Source organism: Amyelois transitella, chromosome 19 (assembly GCF_032362555.1).
Source record: "Amyelois transitella isolate CPQ chromosome 19, ilAmyTran1.1, whole genome shotgun sequence".
NCBI lineage: Eukaryota > Metazoa > Arthropoda > Insecta > Lepidoptera > Pyralidae > Amyelois > Amyelois transitella.
In genome coordinates, this window is record NC_083522.1 from 8600438 (window position 1) to 8623754 (window position 23317).

Consider the following 23317-nt stretch of genomic DNA (forward strand, 5'->3'; position numbering starts at 1 on the left):
GCTCACCCAAAACTGTGATTGTTCCGAACAAAATGACCCATTATATACCATATGATCTCGTCCTAATCCTGTCCATCTCACGCGTTTATCTGACGTAACTATATAAAATTGTAAACGAACATTTTCAAGATATGTATGTATGCATGGCGCAGTAATTAGTTTCTATAGCTCTTGTTAGGGTTCCGTGTGGTTCCCGGCACCAATACAAAAAAAAGAATAAGACCACTCCATCTATTTCCCATGGATGTCGTAAAAGGCGACTTAGGCTTATAAACTCGGGATTTTCTCTTTTAGGCGATGGGCTAGCAATCTGTCTCTATTTGAATCTCAATTCTATCACTTAGCCAAATAGCTGAACGTGGCCTATCATTCTTTCAAGACGGTTGGCTCTGTCTAGCCCAAAAGGGATATAGACGTGACCGTATGTATGTATGTTGTTAGGGTTCAGTTGGAAAATTGAAAAAAAAACGGAACGCAGTTTCGACTAGCATGACAGTATAAAATTGTGCAATATGACTTTCATAAAATAAAATTATTTAGTTGCAAAAGTTGTGACCTAGGAATGAAAAAAGGAATATAATCTTACAACAGTTTGTTTTTTAAGTCAATATTTTGTAAAATGTTTTCTTGGAAAGTTGTGCAAAGTCTGTGGCCAACATTTACTTCATAAAGGACATAATCCATACATACATATAATAAAACTGTAACTCAACTTTGTCTGTACATTGAAGATATTTAAGAAAAAAAATTATAAGGGGTCTTTTTAGGGTCAATAGAAGCCAAAACAATTTTTTTTAGAATTTTTGTCTGTCTGTCTGTCTGTCCGTCTGTATGTCTGTATGTTTGTACGCGCATCACGCAAAATCTACCGAACGGATCTGAACGAAATTCGGTACAAATATAGTTAGTAACCTGGATTAGAATATAGGCTACTTTTTATCCTGAAATTCTATCCCAAGGGGATGAAATAGGGGGTGTAAGTTTGTATGGAACTAACTTCGTCATTTTTGATTTGAATCGATATAAAAAGCTATAAATAATTATACATACATACATACATATGGTCACGTCTATATCCCTTGCGGGGTAGACAGAGCCAACAGTCTTAAAAAGGCTGAATGGCCACGTTCAGCTATTTGGCTTAATGATAGAATTGAGATTTAAATAGTGACAGGTTGCTAACCCAACGCCTAAAAAAGAATCCCAAGTTTGTAAGCCTATTTTACGACATCCATGGAAAAGAGCTGGAGTATTCCTATTCTTTTTTGTGTTGGTGCCGGGAACCACACGGCACTATAAATAATTAATTCTTATATTTATTATGATGATTAAATAAATAGCATTTTATTGATTTAATTCATTATGCTTTGTTTATTGATTTAGTTCCCGTGGTTTAGGTATTTATTTTTTGACCACCCGATACGAGATGGCGCCTCATGAGAATTTAAGAAATAACACGATTGTAGCCGCCGGCAAAATTTTTAATTAATTAAGTTTTGATTAAGTAATTTTAGTTTCGCCAGTACTTACTGTTTCACCACATCTTTAAGATTTTTTTTTATGTATGAGAAGTTTTTTTTATGTAGGTAGTTTGACGCACCCCGCATCGGCGACGGTTGCCATGTTCCTCAAGATTATTTTTTGACCACCCGATACGAGATGGCGCCACATGAGAATTTAAGAAATAACGCGATTGTAGCCGCTAGCAAATTTTTTCATTAATTAAAAATTCTTTTTTCATTGATTTAGTTTCCATGGTTAAGACATTTACTTATTTGGAGAAAATAACAGGGAATCGCATTATGGGTGGTACCACTGTATTATTTTGTGGTGATTTCCGCCAGACTCTACCCGTAATAAGCCGAGGTACTAGAGCTGATGAAGTAAGCGCATGTCTCAAACGATCCATACTCTGGCCTCAGGTTAGGAAATTAAGTCTAACACGTAATACGTTAGGTGGTAACCCTCGAGCGCAAGAATTCTCAAATGTGTTATTAAAAATCGGTAATGGTACGTTGCCTGAATCGAACGGATTGGTGACTCTGCCAGAGAACCTCTGTCAAGTAGTCACTTCGGTGAAGGAACTTATCCATTTCGTTTATGGAGAACTATCTCAAATAATTCATCACGAGGATTCTTGGATATGCGAACGAGCAATCCTAACACCCAAAAATGAGCAACCAGCTGCTAATAATTTAAGTATTTTGGAAAAAAAATTATATACCAATCCATAAATACAGTTTTAGATAGTACCGATGCTACAACTTATCCGGTAGAGTTCCTTAATTCACTTTCGGCATCTGGACTGCCCGCGCATACAATTGCACGACGACATTTTTTATTGTTACAGCATATTTCTATTCGAAATTATTAGGGTAAGGACTTTCCCTTCGAAAATGCTTAGAACTTCCCTTCTTCCTCCTGACTTTAGTCCCGGTTGCATCCTCATCAGTCTGAGGAGGAACCCGGGGTGTGCCTTTGACCAAGGATCTTGGGTTAGATGAGTCAGGTTTTTACACGAAACGAACCCCATCTGACGTAATCTGTGTTAGATCATGGTTGCAGATCCATTTGCCTGAATGTGCAGGTGCTCACGATGTTTTCCCTCACCGTAAGATTCATTGGTTAGTATTCAAACTAATGTACATAATTTCGAAAATAGTCATTGGTATATTTACGACATCCATGGAGATGGGGAGATGGAGTGGTCCTACATTTTTTATTAATATAAGAACACCCCTCTTTTCCGACTGTGGTTTTAATGTCATTTAGAGCAAGTTAAGAGCATAGGTTGCAATGTTACCTTATTAACTTGTATCTAAGTGATAAGACACATCAAACATTATTTTAACATGACGCTATAAAATCTAAATATCAGAGTGTAGTTAGTACCTTTATAATTATAAAGTTTTACGATGTGATCTTCGAGTGAAATAGTCACTTAATTGTTTATTATAAGGTTAGTATTCCAATAAATTATATAAGACATAAAACGTAAGAAATTCTCTTTTGGCAAATAATTATGATGGAAATTAAGAATATTCGCATAGTCATTTCGTTCTTTTCATTTGAAAACAAACGAACAGCGTCGCTGGTCGAATCGGTAAGTTGCCCGGTCAAAATGCGTGAAGCGCGTAAAAGGCATAGGTTCAAATCCCGCCTCGGCCATGTTCCAATGTTGACTATTTTTGAAGTTATGTACATTAGTTTGAATACTAACCGATGGTCTTACGGCAAGGGCAAACATCATGAGGAAACCTGCACATCTTGCAACTGGATGTGTAACCATGGATTCAATACGGATTAGGTTCACCTGCAAAGGTTGCGGAGATCAGACGGGAGTCGCTTCATGTAAAACCTGACTCACCTTATCCAGGATCTATGGTCAAAGGCATATCCCAGGTTCCTTTCCAGATTGGTGAGGATGCAACCGGGACTAATGCCAGGAGGAAGCAGTACTTATGTACATAACAGAAAGGTCGCATTCAGACTGGATAAACTTAAAATCAATGGAACGCTATATCCACTGGTCTAAACGAAGATGTTTAATCTATACTAATATTATAAAGCTAAAGAGTTTGTTTGTTTGAACGCGCTAATCTTAGTAATTACTGGTTCGAATTGAAACATTCTTTTTGTGTTAAATAGACCAGTTATCGAGGAAGGCTTTAGGCTATATAACATCACGCTGCAACTATTTTATCGCTCCTAGCGAAGAAAAAATCGGGGAAAATTATTCATCCTTGAGGTATTCAATGATGCCCGAAATAACAATTCCACGCGGACGAAGTCGCGGGCACAGCTAGTAAGTTTATAAAAAGTATACATAAAAAATTGTTTAAGTAGATTACAAGACATAATTTAATTTCAATACATAGATACATACATATGTTCACGTCTATATCCCTTGCGGGGTAGACAAAGCCAACAGCTATTTGGCTTAATGATAGAATTGTGATTCAAATAGTGACAGGTTGCCCTAATTGTCTAAAAAAGATTCCCAAGTTTGTAAGCTTATCCCTTAGTCGCCTTTTACGACATCCATGGGAAAGAGATGGAGTGGTCCTATCTTTTTTTATATTGGTTCCGGGAACCACACGGCACTAATTAATTAATTAATTCCAATAAAGGTACGGAATCCTTATTGCGTTAGTTCGACTCGCACTTGGCCAATTTTTTTTATATCCTCGATGCGTGATTATTCGGCCTCGGGATGTCTCGCTAGGATCATTGAACAATTTCAAGGATTTAATTAGTATTAAAGATCGCAACGAAAGTGATCGGTTCATATCATTTGTCTAAGAACAATCATTAATAGTGTTAGTCTGTCAAAAATAATAAATGTATTGTATGGAGGTCGTAATTAAAGCGATTTCGGGTCGATATGAATAATGGTATTGTATTAATGATCTTAGTCATTCACCGAGGTTCTGTCTATCAGTTGAGATTAAACTTAGAAAAAGATACTAGCCTAACACCAGCAATTTTCTGGAGTTTTTATATTCCAGGTATTTTTTGGGAAGTAGCTCAAGAAGACGTGTAACCAGGAATCAGGAAGAAGGAACAAAGTCAAGTCCCAAGTAACAATTAGGCGCTAAAGTAAGATTTATAATAAGTCTATAAAAGCGCTAACTAGATTCTAAAGTGGTTTATGGGTGTAACAAATTAGTGTTAGAGCGCGCTCTAACCCTACTTTACCCCCGAATTGGGCACAATTTTTATATTACTTAAGGTTGTATAATGACGGTATACAAGAGTTATGGTAATTGGCTAAGAGGTACAATTAGTGCTATAAGAAAGTTATTATAGCGGTAACAGGATCTCTTAGCGATACAAGAGGGGTAAATAAGCGTCAACTGACTCCTTAAGCGGTACAGTAGAGATACAAAGGCGTTAATTATATTTTCAAGCGCTAAAAGGGAGGTAAATAGGTGTTTTGTAACGGTCTGAACGCTATTCAAGATAATTAAACTAATTTTGTGATCTAATAATAAATAATTTTATTTTCAATGGCTATAAGTTTACGACTAATGATTTTTATATTAAACAAAAGAAAGTGATATTGTATGGTGAGAAAGGAAGCATATTTTTGCTGCGAAGGGAAGTACACTGTGAATATGTTACATATTTATTGGCAAATAATTCGAGCGCCCGATGTATGTTGTCTATTTACTGAAAACTTTTCCACGTATTTACAACAATTTTTGTTTATTTTGGTTGCGACGCCATTGTCAAAAACAAGTAGTCAATATAAGAAATACAGTAGTGACCTTAAGCGCTATTACTTTACCTTTAGTCACAAAAAAGTAACAATAGACGCTATAGGATCTGTTATAGCGAAAAATTATACTCCTATTTGACTTAAGGTAATGCAAGAGAGTTTTGTATAACTTCAAGCATTTGGTTCTATATAAGATTAAATAAACACTATTGTAAGGCTGGTAGCGCTTATTAACGCTATTGTGCAACTTTAGGTTCTTGTAAAGAGTTTATTATCACCTGCATAGCACTTTTGGAGGTAGTAGCTAATTCTTATTCTTATTTAGATCTTAGAGTTCTAAGATTCACTTAAAGCTATAACACAAAATGCTGTGCATGTACAACAGTGTTAAGATTTGCCATAATACATCCATAACCTTTAAGCTCGCCTTGTAACTCTGTATTATAAGTAGAAGTGATATACGTTACTTGGTACGCCACTTTATCGCCAATAGTCATAAGTGTTGCTACTGTAATGCCTTTGTAGCCCACTAAGTAACAAAATAAGCTCTAATCGTCGCCTAAATGTTTGTTGGGAGGGTTTCCATGCGGACGAAGTCGCGGGCGGCCTGTAGTTAGTAATGTGGCTATATTAAGTACAACATGGTTTTTAAACCATATGTCTATTAATAATTTTATACAAGCTCGTCGGTCAGGACAGTTAACTAACTGGTAACCAATGATCTTGCATCGCTGGAAATGAGCCATAAAGTTAAAATGGTAAAAAAAAAACGACTAAGGGATAGGCTTAGAAACTTGAAATCCTTCTTCTAGGTAGGATGGTATGGGCTAGCAACCTGTCACTATTTGAATTTCGATTCAATCCTAAAGCCATACCATACAGTTGACCCTGGCCTTTCAGTCTTTGCAAGACTATTGGCTCAATGTGGGATACATAGAGCCAATAGTCAATAGAAGCAAGGGATAAAGAAGTGATATATGTATAACAATACGATTTTATAAGCGAATCATACCAAGTCCTATACCAAACATCGAACTTGGGATCCTTTGACTAAGGGGCATGCATTCTATGTCAAAGTGACCAACAAGCTGTAACATACGTATGAGTACATACATATAATCACGTCTATATCTCTTGCGTGGTAGACAGAGCCAACAGTCTTGTAAAGACTGATAGGTCACGTTCAGCCGTTTGGCTTAATGATAGAATTGAGATTCATAAGTAGTGACAGGTATAATGCTATTAATAAATTGACTGGTTTATTACTGAAGATATTTACGATTTTGACCTTAAGTCTATTTGAAAGGTCTAAAATACAGCCTACTTAATTAAACCTACAGGATATGAGTTATTATTACATCCAAAAAAGGTCTAACATGTCATTATTTATTTTTGAAATAAGATTTAAAATGTAAGTACTAATAATTTCCTTATAAATAAATTTTACAAGCTGTCACTATTTGAATCTCAGTTCTATCATTAAGCCTAACAGCTGAATGTTTCCTTTCAGACTTTTCAAGAGTGTTGGCTCTGTCTATACCGCAAGGGATTAGACGTTTGAGTGGTTGTCTCACGTACATCTAGGCCTATGTTTATTTGCCGGTTTTGTTAAAAAAAATACTGAATAGCCGTTCCTAGTGTCATATGACGTAAGAGTCGTAAATGATGACTTCATAGACCTCAATCGAGGAGTTATCAGCAATTCGCAATTTCGATCATGTCAACAGGCATTTTATGAGCCACTGTACTGGTTTGTTCTCTTTGGTTCTTTATTCAAATAAAAAAATTTGTTGCCGTGTGGTTCCCGGCACCAATGAAAAAAAAAAAGAATAGGACCACTCCATCTCTTTCCCATAGATGTCGTAAAAGACGACTACGAGAAAGGCTTTAACCCTTCTTTGCATGATGATGGAAATTTCAATCATAACATTTAGTGAAGAAAAAAAGGTACTCAAAAACTGTTAACTTTAAATTTGTTGTTGCTGGCAACTTTATAAATGACTATTGCGTACAACAAAACCCTAGTACCAGTCTACTAGAAGATGAATTACAATAAATAAAAAGAAAGATCACTTCGGTATAAATTTCCCAAATGTAAAGGCTATTCCACAATTTCGTGTAATCAATGTGGAGTTCATTTGTGCTTGAATAAAAATAATAGTTGTTTTTTAAATTATCATTTAGAATAAAGGAGAATAAGTAAACAATATCTTTTGACTTATTTAGTACTGAGCTATATATGTAACAATGCATAATGATGTAAATTTTCATCACTGTTTTTTAAATAATTCAAATTCTTATTTATACTAGGATTTTTTTAAATATTTTTCCTTTAATCACGAGCATTAATTACATCAACCTGTATTTTTTTTTTAGAAATAGGAAAAATCATGCAATGAAGGGTTAAGCTTGGGATTCTTCTCTTAGGCGATGCTCTAGCAACCTGTCACTATTTGGATCTCAATTCTATCATTAAGCCTAATAGCTGAATGTGGCCTATGTCTTCACGATGGAAGAAGACAGACACAGAAATCTGTAATTATTCGAACACATCTCTGAAAGCCATTTGTCTATTTTATCTGTCAGGGTCGAAAAGTTAGCTACAAGGAGTATCCTACAAGTCCACATCATATGATTTCCGGGTCGCGGCGTGATACAATAATTAGCAGCATCAAATCAAAAATCAATTAATTTATATACATATATATACATATATTTTTTTATTTCTCAACAAGCAATCGGTATATCTTTTATGATTTTGACATGAGAATCGAAGGTTTCAAACGATTCAATAATATGGGAAAACGGAACTGTATGTATGTACATATATAAAGGTGTTCATATTGATGTTGATTCATTTTGACGTGCGCTGTGTTGAAATTGATGATTTTTTGTCAGTCGGTAGTTTTGTTAACTATTCGTTGGTAATTGACGTTTTAGTGATGTTGGTCAGTAAAACATTAAAGATGAGCTGTTGATAGGTTTTTATTGATTTATTTATTTACTAATTTATGTGCACAAAAAACATTGAGACTTATAAACACAAGAAACAAAATTACAAAGGTTCTGCTTATTTCAAAGGAAGTCTCTTCCAGCAGACTCGAGGATTTCATTGTACGGTTGGCTTATGAAGAATAATCATCCATAGAAGAAATATGTATAGCCTTTTAGTGTTTTTGAATCTGTAGGTTCTGTCTACCCTGTAAGGGATAAAATCTTGATTTTATACATACATATAATCTCGTCTATATCTTTTGCGGGGTAGTTTACCGCAATGTCGAATTGCATCGTTATCGGAACAGTAGTTGCTTTTTTTTATTCTATTAAAAAAAAAAACAAATTGTCTTGAATTAAGTTCACATGAAGACCAAGATGACTGTGTTCACCTCGAAATAAAAAAAACATACATACATACATATATCCACTTCTATATCCCTTAGTCGCCTTTTACGACATCCATGGAAAAGAGATTGAGTGGTTCTATACTTCTTTGTATTAGCGCTGGGAACAACATAACACGGAAAAAAGAAAAAACAAGAGCTGATTTACATAAATTTAAAAAAAAAACAGGTCACGCCCTTCAGTTTTTTTTTTTGAACCTTGAACTCAATAATGGCATGTCAAAAAGATCTACATCGACCTTATAATAGTTAAAAGTAATTTTGCAAATTACTTACTTCGTTATGTTCTTGTTACTTACTTGATATGATCAGCATTTAGGTACCTACATGCTATTGTGCACGACTTTGCAATATGACACACGTTGGTTTTCACTCCTATTAATGTTAAGAGTAACCGGGTTTTTGAACCGAATCAAATAAAGGACGTCCTGGCAAAGGGTCAGGTCAACAGTACCCTTAAAAGACGAGCTTGAATGAAGAGTTATGAATGTAGATGAAGCGACAAAAATAAGAAGAGATCGTGGCAAGTGGAAAGCTGTAGTCAGAAATATATTTTTAGAATTTTAAGTATAAATTCAAAAAGAATAGGACCACTCCGTCTCTTCCCCTTGGATAAAAGCCTATCCCTTAGTCGCTTTTTACGACAAGAGGCGACTAAGGGATAGGCTTTTAAGCTTGGTATTCTTCTGTTAGGCGATGGGCTAACAACCTGTCACTATTTGAATCTCAATTCTATCATTAAGCCTATCAGTTGAACGTGGCCTATCAATGTTTTCAAGATTGTTGGCTCTGTCTACCCCGCGAGACTATATTTATGTATGTTTATATGCATGCAAAAACCCGCGTACATTTTCATGAGAAGGAAACGTTTACAAAGTACATCGTAATATGCAATCTAATGAAAAAAACATTAAATCATATAATATTTCAATAGTAGTATTTTTGTGGAAACAAAAAAAACCATTCTGACAAATGATTCTATTCAGGGAACAACTACTGTACAAACATACTAATTATAACTAAACTCTGATTGATGTAATTTTTATTGCTTTAAATTTGCCTGACGATTTATATATAGGTATACATATATCTAAATACTAGCTGTGCCTGCGACTCCGTCCGCGTAGAATAGTTATTTGGGCATCATTGAAGCCCTAAAGGGTGAATAATTTTCCCCGTTTTTTCCACATTTTCCATTATTTCTTCGCTTCTAATAGTTGCAGCGTGATGTAATACCTATAGCCTTAAGCCTTCCTCGATAAATGGTCTATTTAACACAAAAATAATTTTTCAATTCGAACCAGTAGTTCTTCTCTAGTTCTTCTTCAGTAAGTCTTCAGCTTTATATTAGTATAGATTAATTTACGTCGCTTAGTGCCTTGTGGTTCCCGGTGCCAATTTAACAGTCTTATTCTCACTAGACTCCATCACTTTTCCATGGATGTCGTAAAAGGCGACTTAGGGATAGGCCATTAAACTTGGGTTTCGTCTATGAAAAAGAAATAGTTGAAATTTACCCTTAATTGGCTTTTATGTTTAAATGAGGTACAGTGGTTTCACTTTAAATCGCCAAGAACCACGCGGACCACTCCATCTCTTTCCTATGGATGTCGTAACAGGTGACTAAGGGATAGGCTTACAAACTTGGGATTTTAGGCGATGGGCTAGCAACCTGTCACTATTTGAATCTCAGTTCTATCATAAAGCCAAAAAGCTGAGCGTGGCCTATCAGTCTTTTCAAGACTGTTGGTTCTGTCTACCCCACAAGGAATATTGACGTGACCAAATGTATGTATGTAACCACGCGGCACACCAGAATAGGCATTTAAAAGTTTTGTAAGGAAAAGCACAGCTTACAACTTAAAAGCATTATTGTGTAAAGCACGTTAAGTTTGCTTAAGTTCGCGTGCTTTTGTTTAAAAACTTATAGAAGCGCCATCTATCGTCTAACTTTTATATAACAACGAATAAAATAATGACATCTAGTGAACATAAAATATATTGTTTAATATTGACATTGCTTAAAGTTTTTAACGTTGCTCAAAAGATAAGTAATAAATAGTTCCTACGTGCATTCCTGCTTCAAGATAGGTATAGATTACACATGTACATGTAATAACATCTTTATCATCCTTTAAAAAGGCTTTTACTAAACTCGAAACAGCCACAAAATCAAGTCAATCAAGACTGAGGTTTCTTGTTTTAGGCGATTGGCTAGCAACCTGTCACTATTTGAATCTCAATTCTATCATTTAGCTGTATGTGGCTTTTCATTCTTTTTAACATTGCAAGCTCTGTCTGCCCCTGAGGTCTACCCCATAAGAGATAACGACCTGATAGTTTGTATGCGTACATGCATATTATCACATCTTTATCCCCTGTGGGGTAGACAGAATCAGTCTTGAAAATACTGATATGCCACGTTCAGTTGTTGGCTTAATGATAGTATTGAGATTCAAATAGTTACAGGTTGCTAGCCCACCGCCTATAAGAAGAATCCGAAGTTTATAAGCATATCCCTTAGTCGTTTCTATGTGTGTATGTATTGTGTTTGGTATATACTAGCTGTGCCCGCTACTTCGTCCGTGTGGAATTGTTATTTTGAGCATCATTGAAGCACTCAAGGATGAATAATTTTCCCCGTTTTTTTTTTCACATTTTCCATCATTTCTTTGCTCTTCTTTCTTTGCTTATATAGTTGCAGCGTGATGTTATATAGCCTTCCTCGATAAATGGTCTATTCAATGCAAAAAGTTAAACTATATATCAATTCGAACCAGCAGTTCCTGAGATTAGCGCGTTCAAACAAACAAACAAACAAACAAACATACTCTTCAGCTATATAATATTAGTATAGATGTATCAACAAAATTCGTGTATAATAGACGCCAGTTGTGTGCGCAAGTCGTGTGTAAATAAGACCTACTTGCACAGTATTAAACTGATTCCCTAGATCATTATGACCCTACAACTGCACATAATTAAAATGATAATATGGTCAGCATGACAAAAAAATCGATCCGTGACCTCCTATGCTTCAAGTCTCATCTTTTACTCAATATGGCCATTTTATCATTACACGATTTTGTACCTTATACGTATAGGAATAAAAATTATATTCCTTGTTTAAATTGATGTGTACATTTTCTCTCGTTTTGGAGTTAACTAGTTTACATGAACATCTTGCTTTTGAGTCAAATTGTTCGAGTTGCTTCACAGTTAAAAGGATAATGCGATGAAATAATAGGTTAAATTATGTGAGAAAGGCACTGTACGTTAACCAGGAATGATTAATTGGTGCCGTGTGGTTCCCGGCACCAATACAAAAACGAATAGGACCACTCCATCTCTTTCCCACGGATGTCGTAAAAGGTGACTAAGGGATAGGCTTATAAACTTGGGATTCCTCTTTTAGGCGATGGGCTAGCAACCTGCCAATATTTGAATCTCAATTCTACCCCGCTAGGGATATAGACGTGATCATATGTATGTATGTACAAACATAATCAATTCTTTGTTGATAATGATAAATTCCATTTCCATTATGCAGTATAGGTAGGCATTGGGTTATTTAATTAACATTTGTTGCTCCGACCGTTGAAGAAGATTCATTGGCCTTTCCAAGTTTAACTTGATGTTAATTATGGATCTAGACCAGTCGAGTCTGTCTAGATATTGTCTAAGGCATAATGGCAATACTGATTGACAGTCAAGATAACTGTAAGTTTGATTTATATGCGGTGGGGTTAGGTTTGGAATAGCAGTATACCAAAATGCCGTGTGGTTCCCGGCATCAATAAGAAAAAAGGGGCCACTCCATCTCATTACCATGGATTTTGTAAATGGCGACTTAGGAAGGCTTTTAAACTCGGGATTCTTCTATTTGGCGATGGGTTAGCAACCTGTCACTAGTTGAATCTCAATTCTATCATTAAGCCAAACAGCTGAACGTGGCCCATCAGTCTTTTCGAGACCGTTGGCTCTGTCTACCCCGCATAGGATATAGACGTGATTATACGTATGTATATTAAAAATACTTATTTAGCTTCTCTTTTAGCACAAGGATGATAAATAAATGTCAAAGTATTGCTTCACATCATATATTCCTGTAGTTTCATATTTACAAAACTTATATCTAAGGCATTGTACAAAATATATATTTTTTTATACATTTTCTTCTTACTCTATTACTGTCCATTTGCATTGCTGAGTATTAAACTTATGACTATGATGATAAAATGAAAGTTTTACAGAAGTATAACGAAGAGCGAGTTTGAGATCAAAATTGTTAAGAGACAGAGCAAGTGAAGATCGTAGTTTAAATTATATATATTAAAAAATAAACAATGAATAACAACAGTGGCTATCAATAATCAAAACGTCGGCACGGTATCGTAAGTATCACATTCAAGAAATGATAAAGGAGGGCGAAGAGTTAAAAAAATGAAAATAATAAAGATAATTTTATAAGTAACACATATGGCTAACTCTGATCATGTTCTTATATTGGCGATTAATATAAACAACTATAAAATAAAGAACATTGAACACAAACCACCAAATCAATTACAAGTGACTTCAATTAACTAAGTACAAATTGATTTGATAATCAACAATTTTAACTTCTAAAATCCCTCCTTAGAATCACGCCTTAATATTTGTATCCTGATTGAGCGTTGAAGTTCCCTGACCCTGAAGGTCTAGGACCGGCATTGGGTGCTAAGTATTGGCGGGATGCTGCTCCACCGAAGCCAGAAGCCTTAGCGCCGAAGCCTGACGAAGCGGCCCCGAAGCCGCCTTGAGCTCCACCAAAACCACCCTGGGTACCTCCGAAACCACCCTGGGCTCCACCAAAACCGGCCTTCGCGCCTCCAAACCCAGCTGAAGCGCCTCCGAAGCCACCAGCGGAGCCCCGGGCGTAGCCAGATGCACTGTTAGAGGCAGAACCGTATCCGCCGGCGCCGGCGCCTTCACCCTTGTAAGAACCTGAAATGAAGATATATTTTGATTAACTAACAGGAATTTAGGGCTGAATGATGTAAGAAGAATTAATGAAGAGTCTATTGATGTTCATGGTTGATATAGAGATATTGATGATAATGTAAATAAAGATAGGTATGTATAATTATCAATAGTAGGAAGAAAAATAAAAAAGTGATGTTGAAATCACATAAATCAAGAGAAAATAAGAATATTGTACGACTGTTTATATTGATCGAAAACGGTCGGTAGTCACTCAATGTAAAAGTCTGACCTAATTCATGAAGTGGTCATCGATGGACTTCAGGATCCTCTCCATAAAGGATATACCCAACCGAGTTTAAAATCAGGACAATGATGAATGTCACAGTAATTATAAAATCCAAAAAAAAAAAAAACAAAACGTTTCTAATTAAAAAAAACTTAGAAATAAAATACGGCAGATAACAATATAATGAACAATGTTATCGATCTTACAGTACTATCGAAGGTGATGACACATAACAACTATCTCATGCGACCTTTTCATTGTTGAATCCGGGGCCGCCCCAGCTATTTTCAATACGGAACGTTTAGTAATATCAGTTTGATTATATCAGATCGCGTATGTAGCTATTGTGTGATCGCTTTTGATCATTGGGCTATGAAATCAGCGAGATTTTCAGGCGTTTTATTGGTTTTATGATTTGTTAAAAATATTTTTAAATTTTTCGTCAACATTATTTTGAGTTTAAATGTTCATTCTCCTACTTTTTATATAAGCATTCAAGAGAATTTTCATATTACTATTGTTTGCTTGAATTACAATTAAAACATGTGCATTATCAGTGATACCTATTATTATATTATTTTGATTTATTCTTTTAAGAAATTTAGTTAAAATTTTAAGCAATATTGATTGTCTCCGTAATGTTAAAACATCAGCATCATTCGAGTAACTTTTAATTTTATCAAAAAAATAAAATACTAGATTGTATGAAAGTTTTGTTTGGATAAAAACAAATTATTATATTATGTTCATAAATGTAGATTCTTATTTCGTGGCCACACAAGCATTGAGAACCGAAAGCTCCAAGGTTATGACCGCGAGAACTTTATGAAGATGTTATATAGCATTCACTCTAGTTGTTACAATTGTTATTGTTACCGTGTTTTTTTTAAAGTTAATTATAGTGTTTAAAGTTCGTGGGATCAATCGTGGTTTGTTTTGCAATTTAAAATACTTTTTTTGCTGCTGATAAGTACATACCTATTACATATTAGAAGGTTACTGATGACTTATCTTTCCAAGTACATTCGTATTATCTGGTAGGGTAATACCAAAACGAACTTATCTTAATAAAATTAGTATCTCGTTGAGTTAGTATCTCGTAACACAAGTCTCGAACTTACATCGGTGCTAACTCAATCTGTGTAATTTGTAAATGCCCATATCTCTTGCTGGGTAGACAGAGCCAACAGTCTTGAGACTGGAAGTCAACCTTCAGATATACGGCTTAGTGATTGAATAGAAATCCAAATAGTGATATATGTATTCTGCTTAACACACATACATACATATAACCACGACTATATCCCTTACGGGGTAGACAGGGCCAACAGTCTTGAAAAGACAGATAGGCCACGTTCAGCCGTTTGGCTTAATTATTGAATTGTTATAGATCATTTATAATTATTATCGTAGGTATGATCTTAAAAAAAAGTAAAATAATCATTTCAAAAGTTACTAATGGAAGCCTGGGGTGTTCAGTGCATTTATCATTGCACAATACTTGTTAGGTTATGATCTGTTACTTTATTGTTTTAAACTATTATGTAAGTTGGTACCTACGCAATGAGAAACGGTATTTCAATCACAAACATTATAATGTTATGACAATTTAATCGATCATCACTAAAGTCAAAGGTGATTAGGAATTTGCAAGAAATAATGTTTATGTAACAATACTTTTTATATCAATTACATATATGTAATGAGAGTATATCCCTCACGGGATAGACAGAGGCAATAGACTAAAACGCCACTTTCAGTTAGTAACAAAATTAAAATGAAATTGATCTTACTTTATGGATGAGGGATTTATGAAAACACTTTGACAGGGATTAGTCTTCCGATTGTATCTTATACATACATGTAGTCACGTCTATATCTCTTGCGGGGTAGATAGAGCCAACAGTCTTGAAAGTAAACGTTCAGCTGTTTGGCTTAATGATAGAATTGAGTTTCAAATAGTGGCAGGTTGCTAGCACATCGCCTAAAAGTGTATAAGCCTATCCCTTTTTCGCCTTTTACGACATCCATGGGAACGAGATGGAGTGGTCCTATTCTTATTTTTATTTGTGCCGGGGACCATACGGCACCATAATTATGTGAATGCGAAATTTGGTACTGCACAAACAATTGTAGTTAGGCCGCCGTGTGGTTTCCGGCACTAATACAAAAAAGGATAGGACCACTCCATCTCTTTCCCATGGATGTCGTAAAAGGCGACTAAGAGATAGGCTTACAAACTTGGGATTCTTTTTTATGACCATATGTATGTATATATATTGTAGTTGTTATATAGTAAATTTTAATTGACTAGTTAACAAAAAACATCTCACAAAAACGACAGACCATGAGAACTGTTATGAATTGATTTATTTCGCTCTAATTATTAATTAAGTAGTAACTTCAGTAATTTCACACTGTTTACTAAAGAGCGTTTTTAAATTACATCTTACTCGGGTCCTTTGTTTTAGAACCCTGTGTTCCCACGTTACACCACACTGTGGGACGAGATGAGTGTAGATTAGCCTTTAGATCATAATTAACATAAGTTTATTAGAACGGAAATTTTGCAACTAGTGTGAATTAATCTTTATTCTATTAACTTGCCGCGTGGTTCACGGCACTAATACAAAAAAGAATAGGACCACTCCATCTCTTACTCATTGATGTCGTGAAAGGCGATTAAGGGATAGGCTTACAAACTTGGGATTCTTTTTTAGGCGATAGGTTAGCAACCTGTCACTATTTGAATCTCAATTCTTTCATTAAGCCAAATAGCTGAACGTGGCCATTCAGTCTTTTCAAGACTGTTTGCTCTGTCCCCGCAAGGGATATAGACGTGACCATATGTATGTAACGTATATATCTATTAACTTCTTTCTACTTCTTACTATGAATGAGTTTGATGCCAAAACTACTTAATCAATTATGGTTAATTTTTTTATAAGTATGTGACGAGAACCCATTCTCAACTGATCTAAGACGCTGGGTAATTATTATAGAAAAAAGGTTTTATTTTATTCATCAAACCGGTCATCGAACCTAAAACCATTTAAAAAGGTGTGAAAACTCACTTAACATTAAAGAGTCTACCTGATAGCAAGGAGAAAGGGCTATAAGAACGATTTTAACTATTAACTGGAAGAGATCCCTTCATGGGATAAGTCCGCCATTGCAAGTGATCAATTTCTTTTATAACTATATACTATTTCTTGTTTCTGTGTAAATTTCTATCCAATAAATATATAATAAACAAACAAACAATATTTCAGAAAGCTTCTTACTGTAGTAGCGTTATGAAATAAACCTTAATCTACACTTAAAGCAAGGATGACTCATAAAACGTTTGCTTTGATGTCGGAACTAGCAATCCTAGGGCAATCAGTATTAATGACACAGTAATATAGGCATCATCTGCATAATGTACATTGCGTAGTGTATACACAGCCTTAGTTTTGGAAAGCGAAAGTGTTGCATAGGATTCCCACGAGGAATTGAGGAGTGAAGACGTTTTGATGGATTTAAGCCATTAGATAGATAATAATACGTTGGCGAATATAGAAACTGAACTATCATAGACTTATACATGATGCTGCACGTATATAAAGCACAAGAAAAATACACGAAAAGATGTCAAAATCAACGAATACTTTGCAGTAGTAATTCTAGTTACACATAAAAATAAACAAAAGGTCTCAAAAGGTTGACCTTTGCAAAAGGTAATAAAGCAGAAGAAAAATATCCGATAACTATGTTATGAAAATTCGACAATATTTTGCAATAGACATACTTACAAGTTACATAGAAAATTAAACCATTACCCTAAAAGGTAGCCAGACTGACCTTTTGCGAAAGTTAGTTCGCCAAAGGCTGACCACGCCTATTCACGATGGCTTGTGTAAGTTAAGCACCTTATAATTTGATAATAACAAGGATGGGACGCTCAAAATACTAATTTGGTTTAATACGAGCTCATTAGTCTACGTAAAACCTTCTCAGGTTTATACTTTTGACATGCCTATGAAGAAATCCCAAAATAACGCGAGGAAACATCAAAATAATTGATATTAAATTTTCGCAACTTGTGGCTTTGTTTAACATATGTATGTTCGAGCAGACTTTGATCTGAAAATGATTTTATATTTTAAACTAGATTGTATAATCATAAAACAAAAAACTTGAATCATGGTGAAACATTTATGGTGATGATATTTTTTTTGTTGATATTTTCGATTGGTGTAAAAAAAAAGGTATTAAAATACTATCCTCAACGCTTTTAATCTGCGCTGCCTCTTCGACTATGGACTTTCCTTTTTATTTTGGTTGACTGGAAGAAATCCCGATTGGGATAAGTCCGCCATTGTACATATTCTTTTATATTCAATGACTGTTCTGATTTTGTTATATTTATTTTTATGTGCAATAAAGAGTTTACAAACATACAAACAAACTATCGTACAAAGAAATTTGTATGATAGTATTTTAATATATTTTTTTAAATAATTAATCTGTTTCAAACGGAATCCTTGACCGAAGCAACACAATTAACCAAATTACAACTACCAATTTAGGTATTTCAATTTCCCACAGTACTTAACTTCGGGATTGAATTCAGATTTACACCCACGCACAAAAGGACTCGTCCACTTATTACAGTGTAACAGACTTACATTCACGATTTCTGATGTAAGTCAGGAATCACCCGTTGCGCTAAACAGTTTCATGTGTTAAGCAATATAGGTTTGGAAGTAATTTTTAATCCGATATGTAAAATGATGGCTGTTTTTTTAAAATATGCCGTAGGAGTTTTTAGTTGAGAAATAAGACAATTTTATTTTTAATTTCGCTGAGATATAAGACCACTCAATTTTTCCTAAGAATTTTAAAGGAATCGTAGATCCAGCATTTGTTTTAGATTGTCGTTTTTAAATGCATTTTATTTCTCTTGGAAATGAAAAAGAAAGGTTAAATAAATTTGAAAAGGGGAGAATTAATTTTCCGATACAATTATATTATCGTTAATTTATCTTATATAAACTCAATTTATTTACTGAACAATTAAATTAGTTTTTTTTATGCTAACCGGCCCATAAACTTAGAACATGCTTTGGACTGGGAACACTCAAAGAGAAAGAAAATTGCAAACTAATAAGTTGTATCTACGAGTAAGTACAACATTACTGTTATGATATTAATTTGACTGTAATCTCTAGAAATAAACATAAAGGCGCCCCAGCCACTGATAATTGCGACATTACTAAACTTTGCTTGACCATCGTTAATAAAATCATTAAGTAAGTGTGACCATAACTTTACAATTCTAAGAGGTTTTGCAAGTATCAGCAACAGGATATGCTTTTAAATGATATTTATATTTCTAATAGGATTTTATTGCGACTGTTTCTTGAATCATCATCAATTGGTCATCAATTATGACGATGAAAAAAATCATTGAAATGATGATTGGGGGTAGGAAGCTATACTTTGGCACGTTAATTTGAATGTAGTACAGAAAAAAAAAACTGTCTTTTCAAAAAATACTTTTTACCGAATTAAGAACGTCCGCCTTTTTTGAAGTCGGTTAATAAATAAATATAGTGCCGGAGAGGACGAAGAGTAAAATATTTAGGAAATTAAATATTCAGAATCACTCGCAAACGTATGGTACTACTTATTTCAAAACATACAGCGTTTCAAGTAACAATTCAGATGGTCTAAATAATAATATGAATTGTTGCAATGTTCCAAGATAAATGCTACAATAATTTGTCTTCACAAAACTAAGTAATGGTCACGCGAATTTATGCGCCTTTGTTCAGTTTTACAAATCGTAAAACATATTTTATATTGAACTTAACTAATTTGAATTTCGTCATGCATTTTCATGTTTTAAATAAGGTTTTAATTTTGCTTTTTATCATCAAATATGTATATATATTTTTGTGTTTAACATTTTTATCTTTACGAAACTTTTGGCTCTGTCTACCTTGTAAGGGATGTGACGTGATTATAAGTATGTCTTCTTCCTTCTAGGGCTTTGGTCCTCACGATGTTTTCCCTAACCGTAAGAGCATCGGTTAGTATTCAAACTAATGTACCTATATAACTTCGAAAACAGTCATTGGTACATGGCCTAGTACGTGGGATTTGAACCTGCGCATCACGCATTTTAACAGGGCACCTTACCGATTTGACCACCAACGCTTATAATAGGGATTAAAACTTCTAACCTATGCCCTATAAGTAATAGATATCAGTGAAGTTGGTCAATCGCGAAGGGATTGTATGCAACCGTTCCTTTTCACATCACTCGCAGTTCAGTATATCTGACAGCTAATAGCCGGTACTATAGTGACCATGATTTCTAGGAATAAAGGAATGCACTGGGACGCTCTCTGGTAACAGTTTTTTTTAATTAGTTAGATTGAATGATTTTTTTGAAGTGATAACCTTTTTAGCGGCATGTTGCACTTTTTTGTGGTGTGTGAAAAATTCTATACTCTATGGCTGTCAGTTTCGTGTAATATTCACGTTTTCACTTCTGTCGGTACTGTGTCTACAATGTGCATTGGTCCACCACGGTTTAGATTTAAGAGATATTTGTAAACTGACGACCGGTGAAAATGCTGCAGTGTATAATAGTTTGTTCCGCCCCTTCTTCTACACATGTGCTTTAAAAGCGTCAATAATGTTTGCTTTGTATTCAATTTTGAAAATAAATCTTTTCTGCTGTCGGAGTGCAATCCGTTGTGTTTTATTGTTTTGTTTAAAAAATATTACAATTATGTTTCATAAATTTAACAAACAACGTACTAATGAAAAGCGGAATCCGCGAATATCGTATTAAAGGTGACGTATTGAACGAGCAAAAAAAATTTCAATTATCCCACAATTTTCTGAAATCATTGCCACATTAACGATAACTGATTGCTACCCATCTCGACAAGGTTAACTCGCGGCTAAGTTAACCCAATCGTTAGTACCAAACATTACTCGGCAAATTTTATATCATTATTTTTTTTTTGCAAATAAGACCGAATTAGTAGATTTTTGTTTTTGCAACCAAATTATGGGTTATTAGAAATAATTAACGTTTATGATTGAATCCGTAAAGTGTGATGGTTTGCGATTTGTAACCTATTTATTTTTTTTAGTTAATTTTGCTTTTCAGTTATTAAATGTTGAATTATTTTTTTATCATTTCACATTTTTATATGTATATATAAGAAACCCCATAGACGATGAGACCGGGATATGCAAAGAATAGGTTTGGTAAACTGAAAAATTCTAATGAAGAAAAATTTATCAAGTTGTCTAAAACCTTTTAGCCTGTTCTACTTATGGCTTCTTTTTCATATTAAAAATTTTGTCTTATGACCACTTAAAGCCCTATTGAGTGGTATCAAAAATTTAAAAACTCACCATCATCAGAGATGCCGGCTGCTTCATCACGGGCGTTCTGTTCCAAAGATTTCAAGATGGCTTCCGGGATGGGAGGGGGGGTGGGCAGATGAGCGCCCTGGGGCTGGTATCCGTTCTCGTCGGCAGTGTACGTGATGCTGTAGTCTTGTCCATCATCACCCTTGTAACCGAAGCTGCCCTGGGATTGCACTCCGTTGGTAGCCACTCCTGAAGCATCAGCGCGGATTCCGTTCGAAGTCTCGAAGTCGTAAGAGAATCCTTCAGCAGTGACATCACTGTTCAACCTCAAGATTTGGGCACCAGCGTCTTGGGGGCGGCTGCTCTGGACGCCAGCGTTGTAAGCGTTTCCAGAGTATTGGGTGGCTTGGTAACCTCCTTGGCTTCCGAAACCAGCGGCCTGGCCTTGGCCAAAGCCAGCACCAGCGCCGAATCCACCTCCGTGGCCGAAGCCTGAGCCTCTGCCGCCCCCGAAACTGCCACCGGCGCCCCCGAAGCTGCCGGCGCCCGGGGCGCCGCCGAAACCGCCGCCGCTATAGCCGGCACCATCGTTTCCCCTGGGAGGGAGGTATTTGTTATCCAGACGGTCTGCCAAGCAGACTCCGAGGACAGCGGCTACCACAAACTGGAATAGAGGAAAATATTAAGATTATATTGTCAATATGTATGTACATATTATGAAGAAAGTTTAAGTACATTTTTATCTTTTTGTTTATTAGGTACGATTAAACTCGAACGTCATGGAACTATTTTGAAATTAAATTTGGCATATGACAAAATAAAAAAAATAATTAAGTTAGTAAATATAACAATTTAGACATGCGTGAGTGCGTTATAAATCGAGAAAAAAATCAAATTTATTTAGACAGATAAATATTAATTATTATATTATTTTTAAATAATAGTTCAATTACGTCTAAGTAAACGAACTATGACGTAGATAATTCAACTATTACATTATGAACGAATCCATAATAATCAATAAAAATTATTCAAAAATCGATCTCCTATTTACATTATAATAATATTAAACTTATTACCCCTAACACACTCACCAATTTCATTTTATATAATTTTTTAAGTAGTGTGTTACTTCCACTGAGCAAAGAGGTGTACTGTGATGCATCTCTGGCGCATCTCTATTATATATACTGTCTGTCCGTCTACCTTAGAATGTACTGAAAATGTACCACGGTCATACAACCGATAGGGTCTTTCTAAGAGGTCGGTTTCATAAGTGTTTTTTTTTTTTTTTGCCTCCATTATTGGTTCTGGATCCTTGTAATGCGGTTTTGGTTTTTTTTTTTTTCGACTACATCCATTTTGGGTCCCATATATTGATAGCTTTAAATGTCGGATATATATACATATTTTTTTTTGTATCACCATCGTTACGAATAACCTTTCATATTACGAGAAACTTCATAAATAACGATACATACAATCAAGTCTATATTCCTTGCGGAGTAGACAGAGCTAACAGTTTTAAAAGGCTGATAGGCCACGCTCAGCTATTTGGCTTCATGGCAGAATTGAGATTCAAATAGTGACAGGTTGTTAGCATGTCGCCTAAAACAAGAATCCTAAGTTTATAAGCCTATCCCTTAGTCGCCTTTTACGATAAATAACGATGATTATCTACTATTTTGAAATTTTTATGGGACTCCTACGCCAGAAATATTAGGTATGATAATTATTATTTTTTTTACTTTCTGACAATCATTTAAACACATTGACAAAGCAGAATCTAAGTTCCGATGCGGAAGGTGAAATATCAGAGGCGTCAAGATCAGAGAGAAACAGAAATTTATATATTCTGATTTTTTGATCAGTTAATACGACAAATTAATTATAAATTAATATTATTTGTAATATTAATTATTAATATTACAAATTTGGGAAAAATATAACTGACCTTGAGTTAATTTTTCCCAATTTTTCTTGATCGGAAACGGATATAAGGTAACAACAATACCTAACATTGCTTGAAGTATCATATTTGTGCATTACAATTTAATTATTCAT

General features: G+C 34.9%; 1 protein-coding gene across 1 annotated transcript; it reads right to left on the reverse strand.

Moving 5' to 3' along the window:
- Positions 1-13273: 13273 nt before the first annotated feature.
- Positions 13274-22356, reverse strand: LOC106137922 (pupal cuticle protein 36-like). The gene is made up of 3 exons (XM_060949681.1): positions 22348-22356; positions 21296-21917; positions 13274-13608 (listed from the first exon to the last, which is right to left on the reverse strand). Exons 1-3 carry the CDS (start codon positions 22354-22356, stop codon positions 13274-13276), a joined length of 966 nt encoding a protein of 321 aa, XP_060805664.1.
- Positions 22357-23317: the final 961 nt, after the last annotated feature.